General features: G+C 41.5%; 1 protein-coding gene across 3 annotated transcripts in view; it reads right to left on the minus strand.

Annotated features, from left to right (window-relative positions):
* The window catches only part of LOC107194345 (ABC transporter G family member 23), a 46,892-nt gene that overhangs the window by 2,295 nt on the left and 22,883 nt on the right, over positions 1–21,714 (minus strand). For all 3 annotated transcript variants that reach the window (XM_015583957.1, XM_015583958.1, XM_015583959.1), the window contains 11 exons: positions 8,181–8,429; positions 6,726–7,040; positions 6,234–6,341; positions 3,441–3,534; positions 2,340–2,507; positions 2,121–2,255; positions 1,885–2,033; positions 1,583–1,790; positions 1,322–1,499; positions 686–872; positions 269–534 (listed from right to left, as the gene is read on the minus strand). In XM_015583957.1, the coding sequence (XP_015439443.1) occupies positions 269–534; positions 686–872; positions 1,322–1,499; positions 1,583–1,790; positions 1,885–2,033; positions 2,121–2,255; positions 2,340–2,507; positions 3,441–3,534; positions 6,234–6,341; positions 6,726–7,040; positions 8,181–8,429 (2,057 nt within the window). The remainder of the gene's footprint in view (positions 1–268; positions 535–685; positions 873–1,321; positions 1,500–1,582; positions 1,791–1,884; positions 2,034–2,120; positions 2,256–2,339; positions 2,508–3,440; positions 3,535–6,233; positions 6,342–6,725; positions 7,041–8,180; positions 8,430–21,714) is intronic.

Here is a 21,714-nt window from a genome sequence, read left to right on the forward strand (position 1 = left end):
TCAACGTCCGGCGAGAAATCGTAAAACTAAAAGCGGGTCTCACGTGCATGCTCCAACACGAATTACGTAAGTAATCGTTCTCGAAGCACAGGCGGGGCGATTTGATCCAGAGACGGATCCAGTTTTTGCTGGACGCACCTGCGACCCGAGGCAATCACCGGTGTTAAAACCGCTAAAGAAACGATCAACGACGCGAAACTTGGTGTAACGGTTTGGCGCTATTGCAACACGAGGACAATGAAAATCTGTTTTGCTACTTGCTACCCACCGAAGCACATGCCGCAGAGGCCTTGAAGTATCGTGAGCACGATTACCCAGCCGATGTCTCCTTTGCACTCGACACCGAACACTAGAATCATGAAGATCAGGACAAGGGCGGTTTGACCGCACATCACCACAAACTGGGTGATCACGTGGGAAAAGAGAATCTCTCCAGGCGTTACGCCAGCGACCCAGCTTCTATCCAGCAGACCCTCCATCCTCTCGATGATCAGGACTGACGATGTGAGAGCCACCGCGAGAAAGAAGACAATGCTAAGGAGAAGAAATTTCTTTCGATAAAAGAGATTCGTGGTTACTATGGTGAATTATCTGTAGCTCTTCGCGTTATGTATCTCTTCCGCCCCATATGGGTACACAATAATACGTACGTACGTATACGTACGTATAGTCATGTCAAACTCACGTCAAAATCACTCCAGGCGCCACAAAGTCGGTGAAACTGGGCTCGTTCGTGCCGTATATCGGATCGTTGAACTGGATCGGCACGTCCGCCAATTTGGTATTCTGATCGCACGCCGACAAAAGATTTTTCGCAAAGTCTCTGTAGGAATATTGGAGGTTCCTCGCTAGCATCAGTCCTATCTGCTGATCTGCAATGATCGATTTCGGACGGAGATTGAATTATAAGTCGAGTACGATCGTTCGATGTACAAAAATGACGACAGACAAGTTTGCGTCAACATTTCTTTCAGATCGAGTAATAATAATTAGACTGCGGAACTTTATGCAACGGACATACATATTTCTTCAAAGTGATTTGTAAGGATCTTACTATGACTACAATAAAACAGAAAATATATCAGATCTAATGTTAGCTTTATCATTTATCATATTTCATACACTCATACAATATGCTATGAATGCATATATGTATATTCCGCAGTCTAGTAATAAATTCATATGGTATAAATAATAATATATGATACATATAAAAATAGGAATTTCAAATTTCTATTCCTGAATAACAGTGTATTATATTATAGCTAATCGTGTACTGTATGTATGTATAAGAGTGAACATTCGAAATAATCAGACTCACTGGACATGTCGAGCCTGACCCTGATCTCGCTCTGGTCTAAAGTCTCGTCGTCTGCCTCCCTCCCCAGGGCCATTCTGGCGACGAGGGCGTCTGTGAAGTTCTCGGTAAAGTACAACATCCCCCAGGCATCCCCCCGATGCACGGCGTCCGTCGCTGAGTCGGGATCTCGATAATACTCCTGAAAAATAAAATAAATAAATACGAGATCCTCTATAATGTTCACGAACGATAATCGTAATCGATGAAACTTTCTGGCGTTACCTTGATCATCGTCTCGTTGTCCAAGAAGTTCAGGTACCGACAACTTAGGTGGGTGAACTCACAGTTCTCCGACACCGGACAGGACATATTCTCGTAGAACATCTCGTGATTTACTATCGCCAATTTTAGCCCCGTTGGATCCCTACCGATCGCCAGACAGAAGAGGATCACTTGCATCACTGGCAGGGCGAAGATGAACAACATTACTCTGTAGAGAGGAGGAAAAGGGTTATTTTTTAACCGACTGTTTTTCTATCGTTCTAATTCTGAAGAAGGTAGAATAAAATTTCTTCGTAACCCACCCGACGTTCCTCCACATACGGAGGAAGTTCTTCTGCAAGAGCGCCCTCATTTTTCCTGTACTCGTTAGCTTATAGCAGTCCGTGAAGTTTCCGCAGTCGTCGCACTCCAACGTCGAGTTCTTGCTGCCTGTTAGCGGTTTTCCGTTCAGCTGTGCCGAGACAAAAATAGACAATGAAATGTACCTGGCTAAATTTCACGAGACAAGTTCATATGTATAAAAACTTTTCCCATTTACATCATAGTGGTTTCCAACGCCGTTCGTCGAATCGTGAATGAGAACCTCCTTGCTCTGATGGAAGTTCAGGCCCACGACTCCTGATTCCTCCGTTACGTACACTGGTTCGTTCTTCTTGCCCCAATTCAGAGAAGCCTGTATCACACGTATCTCGAATTAATCATTCGGCTCAGTTACTCTTACCTGTTGGTTATTTACTGCCTTATTATTGCTTCGTACCAAACTAATGTTATTAGAAATGTTCAATTCTGCCGGCGGCTGAGCGTATTGTCCCTGTTTCCTGGATAATTTCAGGAAAACTTCTTCCAGGGACGCACAGTTGTACATCTGAAGAAGGGCCCTGGGAGACTCCTCCGCCAATAAACGTCCACTCCTCATCAACCCGATCTGTCGATAGACGATTTACATTTTTCTTTCATTCTTTTTTCATTCGAAGCATTTCACATAAACGAGTTCCGCTTATACTTTTTTTCTCGATTCTGACACGTTTCGTAAATGTAGCACCTCGCGTAGATTTCTGCTGCACGATGGGAGTAATTAAGTTTCCTTTTCTGTTCAAAGTTACGCAGAACTTTTTTTTTCGGTTACACAGAACCGCGCGGCAGACTTTTTTTTCGAGGACGATCAATCACAGATGATCCCGTTAAGCTTAAACCGATATAATCATGTATACTTGTTGACAGCTGTTTCATATCGAGTTTTTCAGACGCGTCGCGAGGTGTTTTTCAGTTTTCTGGAAGGGGAACACCGTCACGGAAAAACGTCGTCGGAAACTTTTGGCAGCCACTGTAGATCCTTCTAATAATAATCATTTAGCAGACATACATATTAACGTACTGCATATCGAATGGAAAAACTGAACGTTTACACTGCGGATTTTATGCATTTATAGCATGCACGATTACCTACTCGAAACTCAGTATGTACCTTACTCTAATCGTAAGACGTACCAGGTATAACGAAAATTAATGCAGTTTTTAGGTTACCTAGAACGTTAGAGAACAAATTCTTCTTAAAATCCAATTTCCATAAACTAGTCTACAAAAATAATCGATATCTGTATAAACATCCGTAGTCTATTGATAATAATCAATTGTGCCGTAGTTTTGCCTATTTTCTTTCTTTCTCTGTTTGTTCTCCGCCGACCTGTTTGTTCGAATACAAGAAAAGGAAACGGTGGTTATGCAATGTTAATATGTAATCGTTATCCGGTATTGCATTCCCGGTGGTATCCTCGTTCTCGTGCGTACGCGCGCCAATATGGCAGCCCCCCTCCGAATATTCTTGTAACACTCGGAATTACGCAAGTTTTTATCGTACCGTGTGCGCCTGTCGGGCTTCCTCGATGTAGTGAGTGGTGATTATGACGGTTTTGTTGCCATCTTTGGTGATTTGGACCAAATGGTTCCAGATGCTGTAACAGTAAACGCGCGTGGTTAAGTTTTCCCGCCCGAAAGCTCATCCAATATGGTGGACAGAGCAACATTTTTTCGATTATTCTTTTCGAGATCTTGTTTCTAAAAGATATAATTAGATTTATAAGTGTTTCCGAACGATCTACATACATACATACATACATACATACATACATACATACATACATACATACATACATACATACATGTATTTATTGACACCGGAAAGAAATCGGGAAATGTTAGCCGATTCGTTAGAATAAGTTCGGAACGGCCTAGGTTCCATCCGCCTGACCAACCGAGGGCGTTATCGAGAAAGTGACCGAGCGAACGAGCCGCGAAAGCCATGAATTTTCCTCCCGGTACTGTCGTTGGCACGCAGAAACTTCAATTTTACAGAAACTGACGTGTAACAAGAGCGCTCGTAAACCGAGGCGCGATACATACATATGTACGTACATGTACACACACACTTAGTGATCCGTGGGGAAGCGGCTCTGGTTGTTCTGTTCGCTTCGAAACGAGCATAATCGCGTTGCGAAACTTTCTCGGGGCTAATTAGCCCTCCTCTTGTCGTCGTTTGACTTTCCAGGAAAAATTTCCTGGAGATCTTCTTCGATCTTCATTATTCGTTGTTTTCGATGGAATAAATCGAGTAGATCGACTACTACTTTGGACTTAGGGGCTGCTCGATCGATCTAATTCCTTTATAAATTTTCTCCTAAATTTACGAAGGTAGATGTTACACAGTTCGGTCACCAGTTAGTGGGGAATTATTATATGTTCTAGCAGATGAAAAATTGTACGATACCGCGCACTGGGCCACTCTCGGCACACTTGTGAAGGGGCTTTGCTTCACGGACCGCGGGTCGTATCGTTTCCAGCAACTGCATAATTGCGTACAATCATCCACGAGTAAGCCAGCCAGATTTTTCCGATCAGTGGTACCCGGGTAGGTCATTAAGCTCGTAATACGCGGCGTATTGTCGCTTGCGAAATTCCCGGAGGCCACACGTCACGGTTGAAGTAGGTTAAGACAATGTACCTATATGTATGTGTACTACGTTCCTAGCCGTTTTCCACGGACCGCCTTGGTCGAAGATAACACGCGCCTCTTTCCTCGATTCGAAAGCGAAGAGTCCATTGTAAATTACTTGCATCATTAGACTGGAAGCGAAGATCGTCGAGACATCGAAGGAAAATATTATCGAGTATCGTGAATTGTGGCCGATAAATGAAAATGTAAATCGCGGATTATACATTATATACGACTATATTGTACCTATGTGGATGTACAGTGACTCAGAAATCAGTTCATGGAAGGCTGTCACATTTATTTCACCAGATTACGCCCTAAACTAGGAATCTTATTTTGAAAATTAAGAAAAATTTATCATGAAAATTCGAAAAATGTATTATTTTTTAAAGCATGATAAAAGTCAAAATCACGAGGATATGCAAAAAGAAAGTTCATTCAAATTTATTACACAATTAAGATTGCAATTTCGAAAGTATAATATATGAACGAACACGTGAGTCCATTGTATATGTATACATACACAGGACATACGTATGCCATGTGAAACGTAGCTGGTCCACCACATCACGCTTTTCAGCATTCCTTTCTATGTAATTGAAAAGTGGCGGCGGCCGCGGCCGCGGCCGCGGCCGTTCGGTCTCATAATTTCATAATACGAGTTTCATTTATACGAAACCGTTCCGGGGATACTACATGCTAAAGTAACGGACTTTTCACCAGAGTTGAGCAGAATTTTTTTTGGAATAGTACGTATGTAGTGAAAAGCTACACTATTCAATAGACGTCATCCTGAGTTTTAAACGGTTAATGAGGTTAAATAAGCATTTGTCAAATTGTTGCCCCAGTTCTTAACTATTCTGACTCGATTTTTCAAAAAAAATTCCTGCAATCAATCAACGTGCGTCTCATTGGTCGAAAGAATACAAATTCACGATAATACGTATAAAGAAAATTCAATCTAGAAAACAATAACTATTCTTTCAAGTTCTTGTCGACACATACAAATTTAGAACTTCCAATTTTCCAACATTCCTTGAGTAATTCTAGAAGTCTTGTTCGATTTGATTAGAATTTACTGGACACCTTGTGTATAGACAGTATTTTCTGTGTCGTGAAATTTAAATGGATCTCAAGGGGGTCTGTTTCTTAGTTAAGATAGAAATTGTTCGTTCAATGTGTCTGCAGAGACCGATGGAAACTTAAGCTGTTATGGTCTCTAATAGCACGGGGGTTAATACGATCATTCCGTGTCCGTGAACCGGTTCGTCGATAACAAAAGCTCGTTTATCTTTCAAAATAGTCGGGCCACCTTTATTCCCGATTTTTTTTCTTCCGCAGTCGGTTCCTACCGAGCTGTTTCACTTACAATAGAAGCGTTATCTACCATGGAACGCTCGGGTGTCCGTTGTCACGCGCAATTTACTTGCCGTCGTTCGATATTTCGATCGAAATTTTTCACGATTCAACGACCAACGACTACCTTGGCCTTCGTTCAAGAACTTTCATAGACAATAGAGAATTCATAGAGAATCGTCGCGATTTTAATAAATTAAAATGAAGTTCATCAGAGTCGCCGTTATAAGATACTTTTATTAGATTTGGTTGTGGGAATATACTTAAGCTTCTACGTAGATTGCGTTCGAATTATTAGTGCTTCACCTTTGTCGCAGCAACGGATCGACACCAACAGTCGGCTCGTCGAGGATCAACAGCTCTGGATCATGCATCAGGGCAACAGCGAAGGACACGCGTCGCTGTTGACCACCGCTGTAAGCAAAAGAGAGTTTTCATCGTTAATGAATGAACGAGGATTTCGCAAGCCCTCTTGCTGTTACAATGTCGCAACTGGCCAGGGCACAGTAGGATTATTTTCGAAATCTAGCTAAACTAAATTTATCAAGTGTTTTTATGTCTCCATCTCTATAAAAATTAATGTTCATAATTCTGGACCATCGAGTCCATTCATATGAACCATAAAAAAAAAAATATCTACATATATGTACATATATATTTCAACGTTTTTTGTTTGTTTTTTAATTGAATTTAGCTGGATTGGGAAAATCTGCCACACTGTGCAGTAGAACTGAACAAGTGATATCAAAGTGGTTCTCGTCTTCAATGGAAAAATCTGTACAAAGAGATAGAACTGACCTGAGATTCTTCACCAGTCGATTCTGTGAGGGCAGATCCAGGAATTGGAGCAGAAATCGCAATCTGTCCACGATCTCGGCGGTGCACATCCCGAATATCCATCCGAAGTACATCATTGTCTCTCGAATCGTGAACTCTCCGTAAAGGGCGATCTCCTGGGGCATGTAACCGACCCTTTTACCGGGAACACCGGACCCTTTCGTGCCTGGTTTGCCACCCAGCACCCAAATCTCGCCGGAGTTCAATCGTCTTCGACCGACGATGCACGAGAGAAGAGTGGTTTTGCCGCATCCGCTGGCGCCTAGCAGTCCGTAACTAACGAGAGAAAAAACACTTTGACCGTTTGCCTCTATGTTTTAATTTCTTAATTCGAAATCCCTTCGAGAGAGACGCTGAAAAGTTCGAAGGCTACGTTAAACGTCTGCCAGCGTCGAAATCAATTTCATTGGAATTACTCCGTATAAGTGTTAATTAGAATGTACCTGTATAATTATTTTCTGTAATTACGACTAAATAAAGAAAATGAACTATACTCGATCTTAATGGAGTTGATTGATTTCTCGATCCTTCTATTTCATGGTTTTTCTGACTAATGTTCGTGAGACCTCGCCGATGTCCTCAAAGGATCCAAATTACCCTGACTGAACGACTATCATTTCACGCGATGCGTACACGCTCTCTCTATCTGCCAACGAAATCAGCAATTTCCCAGACACGTTTGTTCATGTATTGCGTGTGTACACGCATTACACGTTCGCTGTTTAGCATGAAATATACGTGGTACTTGTTACAGTGGCCAAGATAATGCAACGTAATACGTAATTATGTAATGAAAAACAATTACGTTCTACAATTTGTTTCCTGCCGGAAATTTCGTTGCTTCGTTCTCGTTTCTTTGTGAAACTCCGGCACAGTTTGTTTGTCCAATTTATCGCTGATCCGATCCTGAGGCACGAATGTTTTTCTATTTTTTTAAAGGGAACTGTACAAAGCACATATTTATTAGAGATCGTCACGAGATCCACGGATGATCCTGTTCATCAGGGCTTTCTAAGAGAACCACCTTTCGTTTCCCTTTAATCGATCGTTCGAATCTCGGGGGTTGTGAACAACATTTTATTATTTAAAGATTCACGGATTAATTGACGTCGGATTGCACATAGTGTAGTACGTCTTTTCAAAAACAAATCAAAACTAGAATAATAATAAAATAGGGAAAAATCGTTGTATCTACATATGTATATTATTGTATGTACATAGATATAATAATGAAGAATGGTGGGTCCGACTCTACTTTACCAAGTACACCCTTAAATGTTTCCATCCACCTTACCATTCGAGGGTTAATTTTACGAGAAATTTTTTAACGTTATTTAAATACCTAATCGAATCTTTTTGGAATGTAACCTATACATATATAGATTATAGATGACGCGGAAAGGTTTTGTTACTCACATGGACCCCTTCGCCACGGTCATGCTCAGATTTTGTATAACATGATTCGGGTTCTTGCTGCTGCCGTAAGTCTTGAATGCGTGCCTGACGCTGACCGCCTGCTGCCGGTTCCACGCGGCGTTGTTCAGACCCGGCGTGGCCAGTACCGTGCTCGACGTCATCGTCATGTCCAGGGTGCTGTCCGAATTGGTCTGCATCGTTCCTAGAGCGTTCACGTTCACCAGACCGCCACCGCCTGCTGTTCCGTCACTGAAACGGGAAAAGGGGAACGGTTGGTTCGTCACGTGATCGAAACTATTCGGGGTACTTATTTTTTTATTTATCTTACAGGATAATTCCCATTAGAATACAAGAGATAAATCGGACGAATAAGAAAATTAATGAAACATACATATATGTAACTGGAAAATACAAGATTTTCAGGTATTTTATTTCGAATCGTTCCAGCTGGAAGCAAAGAAAAAAAGGACACAAAAAAACGTCCGGAGGAATAAACAACGAACGTTCTCACAGAGAATAACTCGATGTGATGTAAATCAGCGTGAATTAAGCGCAAGAGAACTAATTGAATACTAATTGAATCGCTTTTGCATTCCCAAATACGGTAAAAATTCAGCGGAAGACAGGCGGCTGCCTTTGTCACAGAACAGTTTATCTCGACAATTCCGAATCGTATTTGGTAGCAATTATAATCGAATCGCGACAAGTGATTCCCCGACAACGTCGCCACAAGAAGCTTGCAATACACATACATAGATCTCGAAGCTGTTACATAGGTCGTATTTGGAAGGGGGTGATGGGAGTGCGCGAGGATCGATTGGCACTCGAGTCACGGAAGAATCAGGGTCAAGTAATGATCGAGCTTCTCGACGACCGCGCGTCGCGTCCATGCTGATCGAGGTTGCCGTTGCATCACGATGGGTCACCAAGTGGGAGAAGAAAGAATTAAAACCGAGAGGTAACACCGAGGATAACGAACTATGGTCCCCGTCCAACGAGACGAGTCAGTAAAAACAATCGAAACGTTTGCGTGCTAAGCCCAGCTATTGGTGGTATAACTAGACTGCGGAAGTTGATGCAAATTTACAATTTTCGATACTAATATCTGAATATAGGCGTACGTATCAACAAGTGGTCAAACCCAGCCACTCACCTGGATTCTGTTCACTGATTTTTCGAGAGAGTAACACCGATAGATCATGGAACCGCGATTAGTACACCCTAAAAACCGAGAGACCAACTACCTATCGAGTGTCTTGCACGAGGTGCCGTTGGATAGTACGTATCGCAGCATGTACAGGTACACACGGTTTAGAAAGACGCGGAGCAGCGGCCGTGTGTGGTTTAGTTACGTAAGGGAAACGGCTTTCTTTTCGCTTGCTGGCTCATTGGGCAACCCGTTCGAGTGCTTAGCCAAGCAATGGCGCGATCGCATCGGGGGGATATTGTTTGTATGTATGTATGCATGTATGTATGTATGTACAACCGGCCAGGCCGTTCAACGTTGGCGAAAAGAAGAGACGCGCTGTTCCTTAGGCACAGGGGATTCTGACTTTGTGAGTGGCTCAAGGCCGTGCATACAATCCTTCTCCTCGAGCAATCACGATCTTTGTAGACATTTTCACCGTGGTCAGTGAAACCCAAACATGAACTCCTTATTGTTGGTCCAGGGAGATTGTTTTGGCTCACAAGATCGAGAAAATGAAATTATTTGAATTTTGGAAAAGAATAGTAAGTTGTAAGGAGAATTCTAGGTCTGAATATACAGGGCGTTTAATCTCTTCAGGGATGAATCTTATTAGGACCGGAAGAAATATTTTTCTTTTATTTTTCAGATCTTTTGGAACATTTTGTGAATTCTCGGTCCACGTGGAAGCAACATGGATAATATAGTATGTATGGATAGCAAAGTTTGTAAAGGATGAGGTTCTGGTTTTTTCATTGGTTCGAAAATATTAAAGCGAGAATACACATTCGATGTCTGGCCTCAGGGGAACTTTATAAGAATATAATAAATATTCCGATATTTACGTCAGATATGTACATAATTCAATCTCCATAATTAGCGATTTTTCTACCGTGAATACTAAACCGGTGGTCTCTGTCGATGCTTTTGTGCCTGGGCAGTAATTTGATTTATGCGCAGACGTATTTCATCTGTTTGACACATGTTAATGAAGATACGATTTGTCCTTAGGACACCCATAAAGACACATTTGACACATCTGCGATTTTAACAGGATCGTACAGATTCGTGGATTATGTCAAAACAATTCTTATCACCTGTTCGGTTTGATGTAGCACACGCTCGAAAAAAAAAAGTGCGCATTTCCCGTCTTGTACATGTGCACCAAAGGCACATAAATAATAATAACGTGTAATGGTTTCTCTAGGCAACCTTCGTGTTGTCGATCTCGTTCGAAAATTGAAAAAAAATCTTCTAAAAATTAAGACTTTCATTGAGATATTGTCTAATATCGTCGTCAGTTACCTACGATTACGTGATCAAAATGGAAAATCTGTAAAATTGATCAAAAATTCATTTATTCCGCCGCTTGTAGTTCAATAAAATTATAAATTTAACAAATTACCCATTGTTAGAGCTACATAAGCTGGTAAATGTCGATTCTGGATTCCATTTTGTGTGGCGCCTGGAAACTATCCCGGAAGGTAACTTTCGCACGTCGACGCACGATTCCGTTTCCCCTAGTCGCGAAAACGTGGCACTCTCCGGACGAAATGGGGTTGTCGACTGGATCAGCTGTGCGATTGCGAAAGTCACCACGTTTGCATGGTTGCGTAACGCGATCACGATAGATCCTTGGGAACACGGTGTCGAGGACCGATACGGATCTCGATGCAAAGGTCGCGGATTCGGCTGATCGATGATCGCTTTCACGAAGTTCCATGGGGGTTACAACTTCCAACCAGCTGGATCGATCCTCCCCTCCCCCCCCCCCCCCCCCCCCCCTCTCTCTCTCTCTCTAAGCGGAAGAAAGCTGCTGCGGACACGCTAAAAGACGTTTCTATGAATCGTGGAGAATCTCTTTAGCTTGTGGTTCATGCAAAAGGGGAAGGATCGATCGGTGGCGAAAGCCACCGTACACATCGATCGATTTCTGATCATTAAACGGTAGTGTGGACGTTTGTAATCTTTTGTCGATCGTTTTATGAGAACATCAATTAAACATAAGCGCAACATGTCTATTAATTGTTGACTTCCAGGGGAAAGTTCTAGTCGTTCTTGTGTCTCTTGACTCGCGCCAAGGCTTCCTGTTTGAATCTCACCTGTAATGGCTGTTATCCTGTACAATCGTGTACATCGTTTTTTCAAACTGCAACGCCCTTTGTACTGAACGTTCTTCCTTGTGAATTAGATATCTACATACAGACGGAGAAACGATTGAACTTTCCTTTGGATCGAATATTTTCTATGATTACTGGCGAAATGAAAGAGACTCTGTATGTTGTGATTTTCAAACGAAATTAGATGTATTATACACAGATGTCTCTATGGATCGTATTCTTCTGTCCCATATCGTGAAATTACCCGACGATTATCAGAACTCCGTCACAGATTCCATGCGAACCACTTCCTCAGTGGGTATAAAGTATAAAGATGGTAGCGTACACGGTCCATCGACGAAAGCAACGCACACGGGTGTATGACAGACCGCGATAATTAACGACCAAGAATTCGACGAGTAGACACGGAGGTGGGGAACACCGCATCTCTCCCTCGAGTCGAATAAAACAGGGAGAAATGTTTCGTATCGAATTAGCTGCTCATGAATATTCATTGTCCTTTATCGTTCGATCCTCTGAGAATCGGGCGATCCATTCATTCAAGTCGACTAATTGTTTAAACAAAGTAGTTTACTAATTTTCAAAGAAAATTCGCATTTTGGTAAATGATTTCGTCAACTAGAAGGGACAGTCATCCGTGAAGAAACTTGTGAGTCACGGTATATCCACGCGTGACAAAATATCGACCACTTTGATTCCTTGGTGGTACGTTCATAGACAATTAAGCTTGGTTCACTTTCTGTCCATTAATGTATCGAGACCAGAACAAATATCACCCCCCTCGATCAGTGACACAAGCACTACCGTTATTTGGTCAGACGCGCAAGTAGATAACGACCGCACGCAGTCAGACCGAATCAGCCCGAACTAATTCGCGGTTAGATTACTTAATCTGCGCACCCATCCTGTGCCCGTACCATCGTATCACGGGGGTATGGGGTAATCTCCTTATCGTCGAATACCTCATAGCTACTATAATGAATCTCTAACAACCGTGACCCTATTAGTGTACAAAAGTCTCAATGTTGAAATAGTTACGTAGAACGCGTATAAGTTTGCAACGGACTAGTCACATATTATGTAGGTACTTTACTTTAAAAAATTTTATCAACCGAATTTCTAAAGCTGTACGTATGCACTATACATATGTATATGCTAATACCAAAGAAATCTAAACAAGTACAGTAAGAGTTCGCAGTATGACATTTCCCCATTTTTAAACGAATGGCTATCTGCCTATCGTCGTTTGTCACATACGACAGATTTGTCAACGTCTGATCGTCGCATTTAGTATTCGAAAATCGATACGGATAGACGTTCTTAGCCGAGCTTCGATGGAATTGCACAAGTCGGGATTCCAGAGGACAACGTATACCGCGAGGACGCGTGTGGAAACACTTGGCCACGTGAGCCTACGTTTTTCTGGGCCATGGTCGTATACTCGAATTCCTGATGCTGCGCGCTCCACCCTTTCCTCGATAGATACTTTCTCGAAGAAGAATCGACTTTCTTCCAGATTTCTGGATGTTCCTTCAGCTGTACCATGACGAACATCCCCAGTGGAAATGGTGGAACAGTTTTGCTTCAGGGCGAGTATTGTCACTCGTTATAACTAAACGGTGGACTTTTATATGTAAATTGACATTTTATGAAGTATTTTCCACAGACAAACAAGAACAAATCTAGGAATTGCTTCTTTTCTTACTTATCTTAATGCGATAGACTATATGTATATGCATGAAATTCGTATTCTAGTGATAACAGGTGCCTCGATTGGATTTCTCTATCAACAATTCACCTTTCTGCATCGTTCAATAAAACATTGGGTTACTATTTCTTGAATTAAATGGAGCCTAGGAAATATATTCATTGTTGCCAGATTCTAATCTTTGCGTGAGTTACCGGTGGCAAATTAATTTACAAAATTCTGTAAGCAAAAGTGTAATTAAGAATTACGAAACATTGATTCTGAGTGAAATTGACACGAACAATGCACGAGGATTAAATCAGACCACAGTTTTGTCGAGTCGGGACATTTGGTAACAGAAACTTGACTTCGACGTACCATTGACTCCCATCGCTTTCACCGGAAAAATATTTTCGCGAAAGGCGATTCATTAATTGCCTAATTATTTAATGTCGAGCATTCTTTCCCAATCGCCGTTTGTTGCACTAGTGCCTCTAATACCATTACCGCACACCCGGTCGTTTCATAATTGCATTCGGAGCGGTGCGCATCGTCATGCAACGGTCGCCATCGCGATACTATCTAATCAGTCGGGCAACGTAAATAAAATGGAATTTACTTACGCAAAGTGAAAAAAGAAAAGAAACGATTGTTAGACGGGTCCGTCTTCGGTGGAACGTTGTCCAATTCGTGAAACCTCTTCGCTGGACGATGAGTCAGGCGATTGAAATTTTTAGAAATTTCGATAAAACCGTCCAAAAGCCCGAAGCGTTTTCACCACGTGCAACGAGTAGTGAACAGAAATTTATTGTCCCTACTAGTAGTTTTAATGATTTCGATTTCATTCCTCGCTTTGGCGATAAGTTTCAGAGGTTCGCTTGGAATGAAACACTTAAACTTAAGGGGTTAAGTTTCTCACGTGTGCTCAATGAATGTAATCGCAGGAAATTCGAACCTAATAAAGTCTGAGCAACATATACATATACATAGGTACATTTGAGAAAATAAATGAACCATTCAAATGGTAGTGATAAAAATGCCAGATGAACCATATATCGTCACGCTTAAGGTTATCCGTGGGTTAATTAATTCTGTAATGAGCAGAATTTTCAATCCTCCAACACGCCCTTTTGTTCCAATTATCAGCGAAACTTTTAGTCTAATTGTTGAAAATTCTTCTGTTTCATATAAACCGCACACCCCCATCGCGTGAGATTGGCGTTTTATCTCCATGGGGATTAAGTTAATAATTGAATCGATACTCGTGGAATTCTTTTACGTCCATAACAAAGGTCATTTCATTTCACGCGTACTTTAATCCCATTTCGTGGGATAGTTCGTTCGTTATGCAACACGTGATAGAAAGTGGACGTCCGTCGAGACAAATCATCGTCGAGGTCCGATGATCGCCCGAAGGATGCGTTAAATCTCGCGAAGCGGGAGAAGAATCGTTCACGAAGGAAAGCAACGAGTTTACGTGGGCGTCCGGCGTTTGTCGATGGTTTCGCGCCGACTCGATCGATGAACACGATCCTGTGTCGTTTCAATTAGATCTCACGGACGTGCCTCCTAAATCCACCTGGCTGAATCGCGGTTTTGCGGTCGAATCCCGTGCACAGTTTCTTTTCGAGTAAAAGTTCCGCTCTCCTCTGTGCCGTTGAAGCGGAGAATTCTTTCTCCCCCTCTTTTAAACAAAATAAACTTTCCTCGAGCGTTCATTGGATCGAAGTTTCATCTGGAATACCTCGGTTTGATAACAACAGGCCCCATCGTTTCGTCGTTGACGACGCAACAACGTTCGACTTTTTCTCTTGTGCCGACGTACAATTATTTGCGCGAAGTAAAATCTATACGATAGTAAATGTGTTCTTATTGTTAATTTTCTATATTCTCTTATCTATGTCTATAGTTCTTTTTCTATTTCTGTTTTCAATTCCATTATTTCTTAACTGTATCTTTAATTACGAATTTTACTTCTACAAAATCGTAACCTCCATATCAACTGAATGAGCATTTCTAACCAATACAATAGCGCGAAAATTGTTTGATTATTGAAAACAAGGAATTGAAAAAAAAAAATTATATAATCATTTGCTTATTTCGATAAGTTAATTTACTCTTTCTATATCATTTATCTAGAGATACGTGTTCATTTACTGGTGCATCTACCCTATACATTTTTCTAAACTCTAGTATATGTATGTATCATACAATACATATGTATATCTTTACGTATTATTCTACATCGAAACTTTTTCTTCATCCTCTATATTTTTGTATTTATATTTGTACTATATGTGTATTGTACCAAAGGGCTCATAACCTGCTTATAAATAATAATGATAATTATTATTATTGTTGTTATTACATATTATATTATTTCTTGAGCCTATTTTCATCGAGTCACGATCAATAGGATCGTGGCTGCACTGTCGGTAGGCCGAAGAAAGGGGTATTTCGCGGTGGTTATCTAATACCATCATGGGCCCGAAAACACGTAGGTATCGGACGCGGTGTGTCTGGTGTATACGCGCATGGACTTTCGATTAATCGACCGACGATTTGGTCGCGCGGGGACGACATTTGACCACGTACGTCCCATATCGAGTGACCTTGAAGCGAGCTGTGTGTTGAAAACTCGGGTCTTGGAAGTTCACCTTCTCTCTTTAAGCCAACAACCCCGTTTTCGTCTTTCATTGGCGATTCGCTGTGTATAAATTTTCTCTACCCATGCCGTGAAATTATCGTACAAAGTATATTTCTGATTTGTTATGCGTAAGGCATCTATGTAAGTACCTACTATATCGATAAATTTCGAGATGATCCATTGATTGAATATTTCAGTTTGGATGGTGGTCTATTGGCATCGATCTATGGTTCCTCGACAGACTTGCATAATTCCTCGATCAATCGGGTCAAGCCAATAACCTTGGCTCTATTTCGATTCACCACCAGCTGCAATTGGATTTTACGCGTGACATCCATTATGATTGTATACCGTTCATATGTATGTATGCGAGGACATATCGAGTCTTCGTTTTGGCTCCTGACCTTCGGTCGTTTTCGTGCGTCTTTTCGCAATCCCAGTGCCGCAGTTCCCTCGATCGATTTTTCGTATTGTAATGTCATATAACATGTAATTTTGGTGGTACAACCGGATACAGGCTGATTCTAGGCGAAAAATAATAAGTCGAAAGTATAGAATAACATTTTCTCGACTATGAAAATTAATCTGTATGTAGATGTAGCCAATCTGTAAAAAGAGAAAATTCGAATTATTTCGTAGACTGGACAGTAACGATACAGCGAACAGCCTGAGATTCCGAAGTCAACCCGGTGAACATACAATGACTCACAAGTTTGTCCACAGAAGGCTGTCACTTCTAGAATTTACTGAATCATTTACCAACATGCGAATTCAATTTTAAAATTACGAAAAATTCATCACGAAAGGATAATTATGAAAGCAACGAGGAAGAAGAATATATTATACATACACATGTATAAATAGAAATCACATAAAAGCTTCTATACCTAATTTTGATTTCAGAAGTGTGTGCAGGAATATGCACGTCACTGTACACTTTTTCGAATCCGTATCGAAAAGAAATTTCGATATTACCCGTCCAGTTACGCAACCGTATTTTCCAGTCAACCTTCCGGCTGCGACCTGTCCAGCGGAGCAAACATGTTTTTGCCAGAGTTTTTCTTGGTCGCCGCGCCGGCTGGGGAACAAAGTACAAAACGATCATCTCTTCGTTACGAGCAAAAACCGTGATCTAACGCCCGGAGGTGCGAACCAACGACTTCCTCGATTCTTTGCTCTCTCTCGTCCACGAATGATACCAGGCGTGTACTTTGACCCTGGCTATCGTCGTCGTGTCGCCGCCGCACACGCGTGGCCTTCGATCGTAGCCGACCGAGACATCCGAGAACCACCAGGGAACCAATGAAAGATGCGCGACCACGGTCTACGCGCAATTCAGCTTTTATGTTTCATTCCAGGCACAACGCATAGACGGTAAAAAGGCCAGAGATTTCTTATGGTGCAAAAAATTTGCGATGCTAATATCGCGATCGTCTCTTTTTGTCCGTCGCTAGACTTCGCTAATTGTTCGACGCGAACTTGTATAATATCGTGGCCAATCAGTTGCTTGATCCTTTGGATGATCACTGAGATGTTTTCATTTTAATAAACACGCGTCGAATCGCAGTCAGAGGTTTTTCTTGGTCGTGTATCTACGAGTTACTAGCCTCGAGTGACAGAGGAAATCGGTACGGAGTGTCAGTAGGGAATAATGTGGCTTTCCTATTTTTACAGATTGGCCACCTTCATAGCTTCAAGTTCATTCGTGACCATAAAGAAATTTGTGAAACGTGAAACCAACGGATGTCAACCTCTGAATATAAATTAACAATGAATTGGCCGTTTTCAATGATTTTCGGATTACAGTAAATCTTCGATGAGTGCTCGAAACCTCTTCGGCACTGACAACAATTTTTCAACTGAATATTGTGAATTTTCAACCGAATATTTCGTTCAGTCGTGTACGGCCATTAGTTTAGGAAATAAATATTTAATCTTCAGTGCTGAGGAGCCTTCGAGCACACGTCGAGGGTTTACTGTATTTGAATTGCTTGAATATTTCCAGCCAGTGAATCTACTGTTATAGGAACACTAGTAAAGATGTATTGCTTCCTTGGTTGAAGAAAAAGATTCACTTTCTGTGAACTGTGAGAAAGGAAAGATAAAGGGTTTGCACCAGGAGGAGATACCGTGAAAACGGTAGCGTCACTCTGACGTACGTAACACTCCGTTAAAGGTTGCGATTAATAAACCGTGATTTATCGCGCAACAATTCGCACCACGGTAAAAGATTGAATAACGCGAGTTGCCCGTTGTTGATCGAACTCGGGTCTATTATGGGAACGGTTGTACTTTAGAACGTGACGATTCCCGAAACATTCGTCGATTTTACACCGTGGATCGTGAGATACAGACGTGGTGAAACCGACGATAACTTTCGTGGTTAGTCCTGAAAACCGTCTGTTATCGTTCGAGCTTATTAAAACCTGTACGAAAACAATATGGTTAATTTCATCAGATTCGAATCTTCGACGTTCTTTGAATAATGATTATTTATTTATTTATTTATTTATTTATTTATTTATTTATTTATTTATTTATTTATTTATTTATGTATTTATTTATCCACGGAACAAAAGCCCGTTGAATTTGAAAAGTATTCCATAAGTGACAGACTCGACTCGTAAAATTATACGTGTACATATGCGAGTAATTATGTAATTAACATTCGGCAAGTTCTAATTCTAGATGGATCTGGAACTAGTCGGGCAGGAGCATTAACCCTTATATATGTATATATATATATATGTAGTACCTTATAAGAAAAATTGAAGTTATGTAGAAAATAAAGATTCGATACAACTGAACGTAAAGCTTCGGAAGTACCATTCTCGATCATTTAAATCGTCAAGCGTGCAAAAGGTTCATCGATCTCTCGATTACGCGACACCAAAAACCGCGAACGGTGACAGTCTGAACGCGGCAATGAAAAAACCGGCGGCCCTTTCGTCGAGAGACGCCAGGAGAAAGCAATTTCGCGGCTCCGGGGCAAGTAAAAGTTGGCGATGTCGCGGCAAAAACGGTCCGCCAGTGTATCCGGTCACGGAAAAAACGGGGTCGTGACGGAAAATCATCGAAAAAGTCACGGAACCAGGCGTCGATCGGCGATCGTCGATTCTGACCTGGATTCCTGGATCGACGTAAAAATTGAGAAACATCCTAGCGGTAACATAACGCCGACTCGTCGAGGGAATGCAGTCGCGCTGCTGCATAATAGTTGCCGTTTCACGATGACGTTTTCGACTCGATTCTGCAGTCGAGTGCTGACACACTTATTTAAAACCGCTGGATCAAGCATTTCTTTTCGACCAGGCGCCCTCGTTAACCCTTCCGATGTTTATGTCGAGTATCCTCGTCGTATGGCTTAAAAATAATTAAGCAGATAAATGTATGTTTTCACAACGAAATAAAACACTTAAAGATCATTAGATTTACAATTCAGATTCACGCTTTTCACCGTTTCGCTGCTGTGTTCCGTGGACCGCGGCGCGTGTCGCTGATCTCATCAAACTGCGAGAGAAATTGGTCGGCGAGAATCGTTGAAAAGCAAGAGCCACGGGCCGAGACGCGATGCATATAACTCACAAGCCAGCTAGTGAGAGCTGAAGGAATATTTTAAGGTATCCAACTAACTATCACGTTTTGCCCCAGAAAATTCTTACGTATGAAGCTGGATTATCGGGCCTTTTCAGCTTTTTCTGTACCATACAAAATTGGGAAACTTTCGTTTCTTTCGGAATAAGACTCGCTGCTAAGTTCTTACTTCGAAGAAGACTGTTGTAGACGGGGACGATAACAGAGTTGGGCAGGATTTTATGCGATTAGTGATCAAAGCAACAGTATCTAATAGGATTGTAGCTTTCCTTTTACTTAATACTTCTTTTTACAATACACAATACATTTTATTTTTCAATTATTTTCATCGAAACAGTGATACAAGTGCGGCTGTTATGGCCAAAAAAGCAATATTCAACTTGCTTCTAGATGGATTTTGTTTTCGATGTTTCTTCCGTGATACAGACTCATTCTTGTGATTCAACCGAATAATCGTCTGACAGGACAAAGTCCAATTAATCGGGTACTCTAACGAAGAAAAATACAGCGTCGATAGTCCACCTCGCGTTTCTAAGGCCTGCAACGAGCTGCAGTCGCCTGCGTTTAATGGCATTATTCGAATGCAGTCCTCGATGGCGTCGGCCAATTATCGAGGCGTCGTTAAAATTCTCCGTAGGCCTCACCGCCGGAGACTTCAACGGCCGCACGTGCTGGAATAATAACACGCCGCGACGTACGCGGGTACGCCTCGAAAGATCATGCTCGCGATACAAGCATTTGAAACAAAGTTGGACATAATTTTATTCGAATAAATACACAGTGAATAGCAGTAGCATCTAAGATCGTTATCCAGACCCTTAAACAGTTCATGAATAGTGAATAACTGTTTGCCAAGTGTCTACACGTTCGAAAAGAAATATCATTTTACTATAAAAATTGCAATTTCCACGTTTAATGGGCGATTCCAAATGCCTCATTAAAATACTCATTACTGTACTTTTTTTTATGAATTTGCCCATCTCTGATTTACAATCCTTGCCACGAACGCGAAAGCCTCGAGAAATTGATGATACATTAGAGAAATGGTAGAATTTTTTTGTTAGAATATCGGTGATACAACGAACAAAATCTGTACACGTAATTCTAACCGACTTTGGTCGCAGTTTTACGATCACGCTCGATGAATCTTAAGCGATATTCGTGGGTGATTCAGCTTATAAATTATTAAATAATTCCGTGTAATGTTACAGCGCGCAAGAAACGCTCAGTACATGAAGGAACAGTGACTCCTGACATGTTTTAATTTGTCCGAGAATATGTAACATTTTAGACCTCGTAATTAATGGTGTTCAAACACGAGCGAGAAATGTCGAGAATATGTAGGGTACAATACAAAAGGTGTAGCAATACGAAAGCAAGCAAGATTACGATACCGTGTCATGAGGTCGTTTCGTTTACGCTCGTCGTGATCATATTCATCGGGAAATGCGTTTCCCGATTCGCTGAGCTTTTTATTTCTGATTGCACAATTCCCCCACGATTCGTCGTGAAATTATGCAATTGCGCAAGGATGCACGGTTCTCATTTGGGCGTCGCGACTCGATGGGGTTACGTTCACGATAACAGAAAATTACACAACGGAACGCGTGCGTGCGCGGTATGGCGAACATGGACCGCAAAAACAACGAGGTCAACCTTCCTGACTGCCAATTTCGGTAGTTCCAACGGGTTGTCATTGACTTTTGCCATCGTGACCGCTGCACAGTGGTCAGGAATCAAAATTTACCAGCTCATATACGCTTATTTAGCTCAAGGAATCAAAAAATTGTGAAACGTGTAAATTTCATATTTCAGAGATAAATGAAAGTTGACTTGAAATATTTCAGCTACTCAATTTTCATTCTGGCCCACTGTGCCGCTGATCCGATCGCGTCCGATCGCGTCCGAAATTGCGTTTACTTTCTAGAACCGTCACGGATCGAGTCTAATCGCTGCATTTATCGTTCGAAATTCCTTCTCCCTGAGATCTATCATTTTATTATTTCAAATCTGGTGCTCTTTGTCCCTTTTGGGGTCTAAGACTATGTAGGCACTATGATCATACGTGAATATTAATACTCGATTTCGTTCAGGAATCCCGTGTAATTTCACTAATAGGTGAATGCATATGTATTGTGTGTTGTTTCTCCGGATCTTTAAATTTCTGAGACTATCGCGGACGATGATAGAGGAGTGTGGTAAATGTAAAAGTTGGTTTGTCGGTAGTTAATACGTTTACGGAGACAGTCAGTGGGAATGCAGAGTTTTTACTTTCCACGCAGGAAGAATCTCGTGGAATG

Source organism: Dufourea novaeangliae, unplaced genomic scaffold (genome assembly GCF_001272555.1).
Source record: "Dufourea novaeangliae isolate 0120121106 unplaced genomic scaffold, ASM127255v1 scaffold28, whole genome shotgun sequence".
NCBI lineage: Eukaryota > Metazoa > Arthropoda > Insecta > Hymenoptera > Halictidae > Dufourea > Dufourea novaeangliae.